Genomic DNA, 13259 nt, shown 5'->3' on the forward strand with positions numbered 1-13259 from the left:
TCGCTGCTATGAGGTACAAACGTGTTTTATCACTCTACGTGTTATATTGTACACTGTACATTATTTGTCACAATTGTTATTGATCATTGCCTGCAAAATACATTTCAATGTGTCCTCCCTTACATGTGGGATAATACTGTCAATGTCTGGTTGTCCATTCCTCGCTACATCTTATGTCTTAGACCAAAATCTAGTCTCTGAAATGAACATATCGTACATAAAAAAACAGTTGTTAAGTTATCTTAATAAAAATATAATAAAAAGGAGCCCAGTGACTCTCTTCATTTTCAGTATCATTTGATACTGCAGTGATCTAGACTTGCCAAACATTATAGACTTGCATGGGCTATATTTGTATCAGGGTCTGTAAGACAGAATACTTATGTCTGGATATCTCAAAGTTACAACATGTCCCCCTCCCCCCCCATCTGGTTCAAGATTATTCACCCTGATTATGTTTCTAGGTTTGTCAGCACCATACACATGGGTTTACACAAAGTGCTACACATTTTAGACCTGTGTCACTTCAGGCTTTTCTCTCATTTTAAGCTGACACACTGTGATATGACTGACATTCTGTTCAAAGTGGCGTTAAACCCAACTCACTAGCTCACTCTTGTGACAGAATGGTGAAGGTAGGTTGGCTGGTGGTTGAATCTAGATTAAACAGCTTTTAATTAAGCAGTTGACCTAATTTACTTGTCCTTTTGAGGGCTTTGGGATGAGTATTTGTGAATAGGTTAAATCAGCAGTAACTAAATTGAGCTGGAGCTCCTGGAACATTTGTGGCAAGTATTGTTTAAATTTATGCAGGACACAATTTCCTGAATCTGATAAATGTATTATTCAAGCTGAACCCATTACCGGTAGTTTCATTGATGTTTTTTTCCATAGCCTTGATGTGTTTTTACCTAGTGTTATGCAAGTACTACTCAATCCATGTGTTATCTAATATTAAGGAAATAAGAATTATGATCTCATTTTACATCATGACTTCCTAGTTGACGACAGAGACTCTGATACCCAATAGATAGTGTCAGTGTTACTCTTCTCTTCAGCCATGCTTACAATTACTGTCATTGTTGCTGTTCCTGTTGTTGAATACCAAGACACTCATTTGAACGGTTGATAATTAAATAAAATTAAGGACTTTTCGTTATGTAAAATTGAACGTATGTTCTTTATGGTGTTTGGGGTGTTGGAGTAGCCTAGTGGTTAAAACGTTTGCTTGTCACGCCGAGGACCAGAGTTCAATTTCCCATATACTGTAAAATGTGTGATACCCATTTCTGGTGTTCCCCGCCTTGAAATTGCTGGTATATTGCAAAAAGTGGTGTCAGTCCCTCTCACTCACTCACTCACTCACTCACTCACTCACTCACTCACTCACTCACTCACTCACTCACTCACTCACTCACTCACTCACTCACTCACTCACTCACTCACTCACTCGCTCAAACTGAAGTGTTTGTACGGATGGGTTAATTACTGATCTTTAATTCTTGATCGGCATGCATAATACAATTTGAGTTGAAGGTCAAACAAAGCAGGTTTTGAATTACTTAGCATTCAATTGACTGCCAACTGACCAAGCCTACCTCCCCTTTAAGAATTGGCTATCTCTAAGTTTGTTTTGATGGAGCAATGCAGACTACAGGAATGGCATGACAGGAAATGGCCTTTAGGCTGATGGATTCATCGGCTGTTTATGTGGTAATAAATGTGTTTGGGAAAGTGGAAATAGCGGTTATTTTTGACCATGTTGTTGATATCAACACACCTACATGACATTACCTTCAGCTTTTAGCCTGACTTGGGTAGCGAGAAGGAAAGTACATTCATCCTGTTTGTGGGCATGTTGCCATGGGTAGGTGAAGAAATGTGAAGACATTATCTCAGAATCATTCTTGCAAGAAAAAGTGAGTCTTTGTTTTGGTTGAACTAACTCTATGATATGAATGGTTTCTTGATGAAATCTTCAAACTATTTGTCAGGAGTGACAACTATCAACAATCAGCCTGTTGCTATGACATTCACATCTGGTGAAAGTGACAGTTCTACACCAGTTGCTGATCAGTGCTTGCCATTCCAAAAGTTGTCTGTTTTGGGGAATAGACTAGTCAGGAAGTAATTCACATCAGTTGAAAGTTCATGAACACATTTGTGTTGAACCTGCTGAACAGTTTGTTGGAAACAAAATAAAAAAGTAAGAAACAAATTTCTCCTGCTTCACATCTTTGGAAAAACTGACAATGATGGAAGAAAATTTATGTTTAATTTATTGGATCCTAAACATGTGAAATTAATACATATAGTTTTCATTTTTCGTGGTCAGAGCTGGGCACCGGTGTCCCAATTGTCTTAAGCACTGCAATTTGCTTGAAGAGTTGTGTCCCTTGTGTACACCAGAAACATGATTTTGGGTTTGAATCCCATTTTGGCTCGATTATGTTTCTCGGTTTGTCAGCACCATAACCATGCTCGTGGGTTTCACCAAAGTGGTTACATGTCTGAGACCTGCATTACTTTGGGCTTTCCTCCCACATTAAGCTGACATGCCTTGATATAACTGGAATACTGTTTTAAGTGGCGTTAAACTCAACTCACTCACTCATTCATCATGCTCATGGTCAAAGGGTCTTGTTGAATAGTTATGCCTGTTTCCTATCAAATAATAGTGTTCACCTAGCATGCCTAAGATGAAGTATTGTTGGTTTGTTGGTTTGTTTGTTGTTTAACACCGCACTCAGCAATATTCCAGCTATATTCCAGACGGCGGTCTGCAAATAATTGAATCTGGACCAGACAATCCAGTAATTGACATGAGCATCGATCCACACAATTGGGATACAATGACATGCATCATCAATCAAGTCAGCGAGCCTGACCACCCGAACCTGTTAGTTGCTTCTTATGACAAGCATAGTCACCTTTATGGCAAGCATGGATTGCTGAAGACCTATGCTACCCCTCATATAGTTAGTTGGTACATGGTTTCAGGGCGTCACTGGGGTTCCAGTTTGTTTGTCAGATCCAGCTTCAGTGGAATAAGTATAAATGCTATCTTCCTTCCCACTAGTGCTGGGCGGGGTGGTCGGGTAGCCTAGTGGTTAAAGCGTTCGCTTCGGTTCGATTCCCGACATGGGTGCAAAGTGTGAAGCCCATTTCTGGTGTCCCCCATCGTAATATTGCTGGAATATTGCTAAAAGCGGCGTAAAACCATACTCACTCACTCACTCACTCACTAGTGCTGGGTAGCCATTCAGCTAAGATCAACTAGCAACAGTTGCAGATCTTATTCACAAAACGGATCTCACATTATATCATTGCTGCAATATTACCCAAAGCAGGTTGAAATGCTGTTCACTCACTCACTCACTTCATAAGGTTGTGTCATAGAGCCCCCATTAAATTTATTGTTCTCCAACTACCTATGCTTGTACTAGGTGACTTCCCTGATCGGTAGTTCTGTCTCAGTTAACTGGTTGATTGCACGTCATTGTTCCCTGACAGCGGGGGATGGCGCTCATGATGTCAGTCACTGGTTTGTCTGATCCAGACTCGGTCAGTTACAGACTGCTGTTGTATAGCTGGAATATTGCTGAAAAAACAAAACTAACAGTAGTGCAGCTTCAGTCCAGTAGTCTGTACAGGATTTAAAGGGCAAGTGCAATGTAGAAGACTAGCTCTGTTAGTTCAGCCTCATAGAAAACTAGATGTTTAACGATGACAGTAATGAAGATTATGTGTTTCGATTATTAAATTTGTTGTTTATGATTCACAACTTACTATACATCAGATACCTGTAGGAATATATAGGATATATTTTCCCCAACATTGAATGATAGGATAAGAGCTAGTTCATGTTCATTATGGCTAGTTAGTGTTCCTGAATATTAGCCAACATGACAAGTTCAGTTCTTCAAGTTAATTTCACCAGTGCAGTAACCCAGAAGTTAAATCCTCCACTAGATTTACAATGGGTAGACACCATGGGTAAAGTTGAACAGGTTGACAGGTCATTTCTAACGTTTATGTTTATGTAACATGACTTGATTCTAAGAAAACAAAACACTTAGCATTCCAGATCACAAGCCTTGCAGCTGAACCATGCATGCAGCAGATATATAAGTACAAATCCCGACAAAGGTGCCGTGCATGAAACCCATTGTGTCCCCATCGATTTTGCAGACATATTACTCATGATAGAAAAAACAAACACATTTGTCTCAGAAATATAGAAAAATCATGTGTAACAAATATTTCTTTTCCTTTTTCTTGATTCATACGCCACCATGCCGTTAAGATAATGGAGTAAACTGCAAGTTGCTATGGTAAATAGCACATGTGACATTATTGTGCATTCATGTGTTGCCGGTAATGGTCCTCCCATGTGCTCCAAACATGCGTAGTGTGTGTGCTGCCATGTGACCACACCAGGATATAACTGCCAGGTATGGTGTACTCAACATTCACCCTTCTCCTTCTCACGACAGATCCTCATGAGCTGTTTCTTCTTATGTTCACACATGAGTACAAAGTGCCTGACGTCATGGAAATTTAACCACAGTAATCTGTTGCTCCTTGCTATCAGCATGAAGGTTTCATCTTCAGATGTGGGGATTTCTTGCAGTTGCTGAACATGGAGAAGGTTTTGATGGTTTGAAAAATGATCTCATTAACCATTTTAACTTACCGGAGAGGGGTAAGCATATGGTAAACAATGTCAAAGTTCATGGTGTCAATTCGGATGTAACTAACATCCGACTGCATTATATTTATTCAGTGGGCAGTTGCCTTTATTCATACAGTGGCACAATGTACACATGACAACAATGTTTTGTCCAAGGTCTCAGCTCACAAGTTCTCAGCTGACTGTATCTGAAACGTGTTGAAAACATATTTGACTGCGCATAATACTTGAAAAAACTTTTTTCCAAAATACTGCATCTTCCAGAGGGGTGTGTGCATTATACTCGTGTGCGCACTATACTCAAGAAAATACGGTAGTGTTTGATGTGAGTTAGTGCATCTTTTACATTTATGGCCATCCTTATAAATATTATATCATTTTGTTTGCAAATCTGGTTCACACATATCAATGAGAAATGTGATCATGGTATATGTGCTTCCTGCACATTAATTACAATGAATTTGTTAGATGAAATATGTAAGCTTATGTTCCGTATTACGGTTGTACAACCCTAACATAATGTACGGTCAACATGATAGTGTTGATGAGACAAATGCCATTGGATGTTTCCATGATCTGTTCAATATTTGATAGATCGATATTTTTGTACCAAGTTAATAAACTTCCTTTCCTCCTTGGAAGACAACCTGTAACTACACTAAGATATGGACTGATATGAAAGGTTTGTTTGTTGATGTACGCCACAGTCAGCAGTATTCAAGCAATATAGCAAATCTAGTCCAGACAAGCCAGTGGTTGATATTGTGAGCAATGTCCCACAATGTCAGGATACGATGACACCTAAACAATCTCATCAAAATCAGATCTTAGTTCTCGCTACCGCTAAACAAAGATCTGAGGACATCCCATTACGGGTCACGTCAGCAAGACCTTTCATCCAACCAATCAGAGCGTCGCTTACCAGATCCTGAAAGTGACAGTCGAAATGTGTTTTCTAATCATGCAACCACAAAATATTAAACAGAGGGTATTCCGAATGACAATTACGGTTTTTATGATTATATCCATTCAATTTAGGCCATCTATAAGTCATTCCAGAATGTTGTTTTGATCAGTTTTAAATTTTTTTAATCAAGAATGCATCAAAATATGTTTCGAAGCGTAGTCGACAGTTTGAAACTAGTGCCGTAAAGCTCGAGATAGCTGCCTTCTGATTGGCAAATGTTGATTTCTTGTCAGTCATTTCATTGGTCAGTCAATGTTCGCGAAAGGTCGTTCCGACGTGACCCATAATGGGATGTCCTCAGGTCTTTGGTTAGCGGTAGCGAAAACTAAGATCTGATTTTAATGAGATTGACACTTAAACAACCAAGTCACCAAGTCTGATCACCCAATCCAGTTTAGTCACCTCTTACACCAAGCACCAGATGTGATAGAGTGCAAGGGTTCATGTCTAACCTGGGTCCCTCCAGTCAAAAATGTATTGTGGTACCCAAAAAAATACAAGGGAATTTTTTTTGTCAGTATTATGACTGATGTAATCATTGTTATGAACAATAATCTTTAGTGCATGGTATGGTTAGGGATTAGAATTGATTTTGTTTGAGTGATGATATTATTATGTCCACAGTTGCTGTGCAAGAGGTATTGAGTTTAACAAAAGAATGATAAAAAAAATAAGAATACTTCACTCTCGTTAGAGATGTTCAAGAATATTCTGATCCTTCTCTCAGCTGTTTTTAAGACGGAAGTGGTTCTGCTGAGATAGATGCAGCTGACAAGGGAAGCATCACAGCCTTTGCAGAGACACAGTTGTGTGAAACCTCTCAATGTTGTGACAATTTGCTCCTGCAGAGACAGGAATATTCCAACATTTATTTCATGCGTGTGTGTATTGTGTGTTGCAGCAGGTGGGAGCTGGGAGAGGTACAAGATGTACTGGTCTTCCCTAGTGTGACACACCTCCACTACTGGCCTCCTGAATCACGCTCCACTTGACTCCACAACAGTATTATGTGAGTATTCATACTTGATTTAATCTCTAACAGTATTATGTGAGTCCAGCTTCCACCCTTGCCAAACTAGGTTGGAATTTTCAGGCACGATTGTAGCACCAAGAAATCACAAAGTGCATCAAATCACTTGAGCACCTTAAAAGCATGAAAAGATTTGCAAAATATATGTTGACGCCCAGTTGGAGGTACCCATGCTTTGCAAATCCTGCAGTCGACCAATATCTGCACGTTGAAATCCATGGTGTTTACGAACCGTATGTCTAGTTCGTCACACGTTTTTGTTTGGACTATGCATGGAGTCATAGGTACAGCCACTCCTGAATTCCAGCCTTGTTCGGCAAGGGTGGAGACTGGGCTTTTATAGTCAGTTAACACCCTTGGCTCAGGAAGATGTACTTGGTTTAATCCACAACAGTATTATGTAGGTATCAGTACTTCATTTAATCTACAATAGTTTTATGTAAGTGTCAGTACTTGATTTAATCTACAACAAAATTATGTTAGTATCAGTACTTGATTTATTCTACAGCAGTATTATCATAATTATGTAAGTATCAGTATTTTAGTTAATCTACAACAGAATTATGTTAGTATCAGTACTTGATTTATTCTACAGCAGTATTATCATAATTATGTAAGTATCAGTATTTGATTTAATCTACAACAGAATTATGTTAGTATCAGTACTTGATAGTTTTACAACAGTTTTATGAGAGTATCAGTGCTTGATTTAATCTACAACAGAGTTATGTTAGTGTCATAGCTTGATTTAATCTCTAACAGTATTATGTAAGTATCAGTACTTGATTTAATCCACAACTGTATTATGGGTCAGTACTTGATTTAATCCACAACAGAATTATAGGTCAGTACTTGGTTTAATCCACAAAAGAATTATGTGATTATCAAGTATCAGTACTTGGTTTAATCCACAACAGAATTATGGGTCAGCACCTGGTTTAATCCACAAAAGAATTATGTGATTATCAAGTATCAGTACTTGGTTTAATCCACAACAGAATTATGGGTCAGCACCTGGTTTAATCCATAACAGAATTATAGGTGAGTACTTGGTTTAATCCATAACAGAATTATGGGTCAGTACTTGGTTTAATCCACAACAGAATTATGGGTCAGTACCTGGTTTAATCCATAACAGAATTATAGGTCAGTACTTGGTTTAATCCATAACAGAATTATGGGTCAGTACTTGGTTTAATCCACAACAGAATTATGGGTCAGTACCTGGTTTAATCCACAACAGAATTATGGGTCAGTACTTGGTTTAATCCACAACAGAATTATGGGTCAGTACTTGGTTTAATCCACAACAGAATTATGGGTCAGTACCTGGTTTAATCTATAACAGAATTATGGGTCAGTACCTGGTTTAATCCACAACAGAATTATAGGTCAGTACTTGGTTTAATCCACAACAGAATTATGGGTCAGTACCTGGTTTAATCCACAACAGAATTATAGGTCAGTACTTGGCTTAATCTATTTAATCTACAACAGTATCATGGGTCAGTACTTGGTTTAATCCACAACAGAATTATAGGTCAGTACTTGGTTTAATCCATAACAGAATTATGGGTCAGTACCTGAATTAATCCACAACAGAATTATGTGATTATCAAGTATCAGTACTTGGTTTAATCCACAACAGAATTATTGGTCAGTACCTGGTTTAATCCACAACAGAATTATGGGTCAGTACCTGGTTTAATCCACAACAGAATTATGGGTCAGTACCTGGTTTAATCCACAACAGAATTATGGGTCAGTACCTGGTTTAATCCACAACAGAATTATGTGAGTATCAGTCTTTGTCTTTGATCTAATCTGCAACAGTATTTGTATGTTATTGTTCTGTATGACAGCATGATGTACATACCAGTACGTGATCATACCCTCCAACATTATTAAGAGGCATTGTTGAGGTTTTCTATTTTTTGCTGTTGTGATTGTATTGTAATAGTCATTAGCCATGTAAGGCTTGATAATTTAAAGGAATCAATACAGTACAAATGAATAAAGTATTGCTAACCTGTCTCAGTTCCCTCTGTTGCTAATCACCCCAAAGGGAAGTAACTCTAATCCTTGCTAATCAACACACATGCAGGATAAAATTCACATAATTGATGTTATATTTATAACAAAATGCAACTATTGAAACTATCTATTGTTATGTATACTATTGACAATAGTATTTTTATATTCCTATTAATATAGTACTGTCATAGGGCAAACAATTTCAATAGTTCAATAGTTCAATAGTTCAGTGTATTGTTACACCCCAAGTTTTGTTATAACCTGTAACAGGATGTTCACAGTTCTTTGTGCAGCGATAGTGACAACTATGATCTCATTTTAATGAGATTGGTCTGTGTTACTGTGAGGTGACCAGGTGCAAGTTTAGGATAAATGATGAATCATCACTTTCATAATGTCCCAGATCACAAGGGTAGGTAGCAATGATTTGTTTGTTGTTTGGTTGTTGTTTAACCCCGCACTCAGCAATATTCCAGCTATATGACGGCAGTCTGTAAATGATCGACCAGACAATCTAGTGATTTATATCATGATATCAATATGTAAGTTCACTTGCATAAAATAGGAGTGAGTTGGGTTGGGCCACTTTTGACAGTATTCCAGTTATATCACGGCGTGTCAGCTTAATGTTGGAGGAAAGCCCGAAGTGATGCGGGTCTCAGGTGTTTACCACTTCGGTGAAACCCACGAGCATGGGTATGGTGCTGACAAACCTATAAACATAATCGGGGCAAAGCTTGTTATAAGGTGTTCAGGCTAAGGAAAGGATACTGTCCCCTTATGCAGTGTATTCATTTTTTTTCAAGTAGCTTGTAAGGTGTGAAATGTAAGTATTTTAAATCTTGTTAATCGGTAATCGGGGCGAACACATAACATATAAAGACCCCAGGACCACACCACAGTGTTCACGGTAGGTTTTTGTACAGTGCGTGCAGAAATGAAATAATAAATTTTCAATTCGAATATTTCGCGTGTGAAGTTTTTATTTCAATAAAATCAGTATTAGTACAGCTAATAATTATGACCAAGCTTTAACCTATGGTCCAGTTTTGATATAATGAATGTTCCATCATTAATAAAATAAATATGACCGTTGTTAGCACATGCCCATGTGTGGAAGTTTTCTTCCGTCGCTCTGTTTCTGATTGTTCGTATTACCGACTATTACTTGTAATCTGGGCTCTGATTGGATGAAACGAACAACTTCCGGGGAATTCCTTGATAGTAACGAATGACGTCCTGTGTCTGAGATTAGTTATTCCGTTGCCCAAAGACCATATATGGAAATATAAAGGACGCGATTCAAAGCCCAATCTAGCCACACTCTATTTTTAGCAATGGGAATGTCCAGGTTTTGATTTATTTTCATCTGAACATCGTAAGCAGGCTATCAGCTTTGACTAGGTTTTTTATTTTATGGTGTTAATACTAAATTAAGTATATCACAATCTGTGCATGCAATACACGCATGCAAAATATTTTTTGCGTGTTTATATGATTTTAATGTGTGAAGAACGCAGGTTTCTGTGTTAACGCAAACACTACACCATCTCCTTAAATAACATGCACACCTGTTGATTTAGTATGTTACTTAATCTAGTTTATACATTTCAAAACAGCCTAAGTATCAGTGAGGTGAATACAAGCAAGACAAATTATTGAGGACTATTCCTTTAACCATGTTAACAGTTTATCATCTTTAAGGATTAATCTTTCAGAACATTGCTCAGACTCTAAGTGTGTTTATGATCTTCAGAAGCAAAGATCATGATGGCAGTTTGAAGCTTACTCATAAATTACCATGTTTTCACCCTACTTTTGCCCAGATTTTATTGATTGGCACATTGATCAGCTTTGTACTCTGCTTCCAACGATGAAGTTCAAGAAAGTCATTTTCCAAATATAAACAAGATAATGTTATATAGGTGAAGGCCTCACAAGTTCACATGGTATGGTCATGATAGTAACCTGATTTAGTAAGCCTTATCAAGAAATGCAGGGTGATATTGTCATCATCTGGTCTGTCTGTCCATATGTCTGTCCATATTTCGTGTCCAGAGCACAACTTGATTAATGATAGCCGTAAAGTTTTGGTTTTTTTTATGCAAAGTGGTACATGTATTATTTAGGGACTGAAATGGTGCCTTTTGCTATTTAGGAATTTAATTTTTTTTATTTTGTTCCCTCTTTCCATGGAAACAGGTTAGGCTTATCTGAAACCAAGGTGGGTGTCATTTCTGGAGCACAACTCAGCGACAATTCAAGTCTTTTTACATGTGTTAATCAGGGGCTGAAGTGGTGCCTTTTGCTATTTTTAGAATTTTTTATTTTGTCCGTTTGACTTTGATTCTGTTCACAGTGGTGTGTTTGTCCGGGCTATATCTCTGAAACTGATGGGTATTCTTTCTTTACACACACAGAGAAATTTGTGCATAGAAATACAAAGTTCTGAATCCCAATTCCATAGTGTTGTTTTGAAAGCTCAAGGGGGGAGGGGGGGTCGGGTAGCGTAGTGGTTAAAGCGTTCGCTTGTCACGCCGAAGACCTGGGTTCGATTCCCAACATGGTTACATGGGTACAATGTGTGAAGCCCATTTCTGGTGTCCCCTGCTGTGATATTGCTGGAATATTGCTAAAAGCGACGTAAAACATACTCACTCTCACTCAGTCACTTGTATACAGACAGACAGATTAGATAGAAATTCTCTCATCAAGTTGGACCTTGTACTGTAAGATGATTTGTTCTTTCGAATTTGTGAGGGCCAGGGGGATTTGTCATCTTCTGATGCCTCTTGCTTACTTGTGCCACTGGGCTTTCATAAAAGTTATGGGTATGCCCTTTGGAAATTATACATTTCAACAATGATAGATTTGATCCGTTTGTGAAATTATATATGTACTATATTAAAAACATTTAGAACCACACAAATCAGTCATATTACCTTAGTTAGTCTGACAGGGTAAGACAGGGGCCATTAGTGACCCAGTTGTCAAAGGCGCCACAATTTGCTGTGCATAGTTGTGTCCCTTGGGCACGCCACAAACCTATGATTCTATGTTCGAATCCGGGTTCACGCCAATTATGTTTATAGGTTTGTCAGCACCATACCCATGCTCATGGGTTTCACCAAAGTGGTAAACGTATAAGACCTGCACCGCTTTGGGCTTTCCTCCCACATCAAGCTTACACACTGTGATATAACTGGAATACTGGAATCACTCACTCGGGGTACGAAAATAGTTCCCCAACAACCTATGCTTGTTGTTAAAGGTGGAAGCACGGGTGGCCCAGTCGTCTAAGGCGCCCCGATTCGCTGTGCAGAGTTGCATCCCTTGGGCACGCCAGAAACCTATGATTGTGGGTTCGAATCCCGGTTCGCCCCGATTATGTTTCTAGGTTTGTGAGCACCATACCCGTGCTCGTGGGTTTCACCGAAGTGGTAAACGTCATGAGACCTGCATCACTTCGGGCTTTCCTCCCACAATAAGCTGACACGCCGCGATATAACTGTAATACTGTTAAAAGCGGCGTTAAACCCAACTCACTCACTGTTGTTGGAGGTGACCACATGGTTCTTATGGTCAGACTCGGTCACTTGGTTGATTATGGGTCATAATATCCCAATTGTATTGATCAATGTTCATGATGTCAGTTACTGGTTTATCTGGTTTAAACTTGATTACCCTGGTATATACAGACTGACGTCATATCTGGAATATTGCTAAGTGAGATGTGAACCACAAACAATCAATGTCACAAGCAGACAATTATTGTGTTGCCATGGTTACATGGAGTCAGTATGATTAACACTGTCAATGCAGTAAAGAGCATTTGACCATCCATCTTTGAAGAACATTTTCTAAAGGCAGGCAGTAGCAGATTTTTCAGGTATTCAAAATGTTTTAAGTTTCTATGAAGTACATATTAGCATTAGAAATTGGCACTAGTCCTGTAGTCCTTACCAAACTGCTCAATAGTAAAGGTATCCTAAGGACTGGTAGAAATTGGCCCATTTTAAGGGTTTTGCTATATGTTATCATTATAAGGACTAGTGGACAAAAATTGTTAGTTTCTAACCCTGCAAATATTAAAATGTCTTCTGTATTCTGCAATTGACATGTCATCTGATGTAAGCCAAACTTTCCCCAGCAACTAGACGTATTGTTTAAAAACGGTTAGAGGAGGTTTTCCATGTTTACAAGGGAGTTATTTATCATGATTAACTTGTGCAGTGCAGTGGAGTGGATATTTGAAATGACCACCATGGCAGCACAAGAAATAGTCAAGGTAAAACCATAGGAGTAATCAGGTAATGACAGTCCTGCACCATGACTGTCGAATATATTTATTTTATGACAAAAAATTAATTTAGAAACGCATACAAAAGCAAGTCTAGCCAACTCTAGCTAGCTCTATTCCACATATGAAATCAGTATAGTCAAGAAGGATATTGTGTAATATTAGATTTCAGAGACTAAATGTTAGTCTAGAGTAATGACTGAACCATATGTAAAATATGCTTCATATGATAAAT

At 38.4% G+C, this 13259-nt stretch overlaps 1 protein-coding gene across 4 annotated transcripts in view; it reads left to right on the forward strand.

Annotated features, from left to right (window-relative positions):
* LOC124134879 (RAC-gamma serine/threonine-protein kinase-like) overlaps positions 1 to 13259 on the forward strand; it is a 60699-nt gene that overhangs the window by 25821 nt on the left and 21619 nt on the right. For all 4 annotated transcript variants that reach the window (XM_046499955.2, XM_046499958.2, XM_046499957.2 and 1 more), the window contains exon 2: positions 6562 to 6669. In XM_046499955.2, coding sequence (XP_046355911.1) covers positions 6668 to 6669 — 2 coding nt within the window. In that variant the 5' untranslated portion in view covers positions 6562 to 6667. The remainder of the gene's footprint in view (positions 1 to 6561; positions 6670 to 13259) is intronic.

This window comes from Haliotis rufescens, unplaced genomic scaffold (assembly GCF_023055435.1).
Source record: "Haliotis rufescens isolate VD_foot unplaced genomic scaffold, xgHalRufe1.0.p SCAF_3, whole genome shotgun sequence".
NCBI classification, from domain to species: domain Eukaryota; kingdom Metazoa; phylum Mollusca; class Gastropoda; order Lepetellida; family Haliotidae; genus Haliotis; species Haliotis rufescens.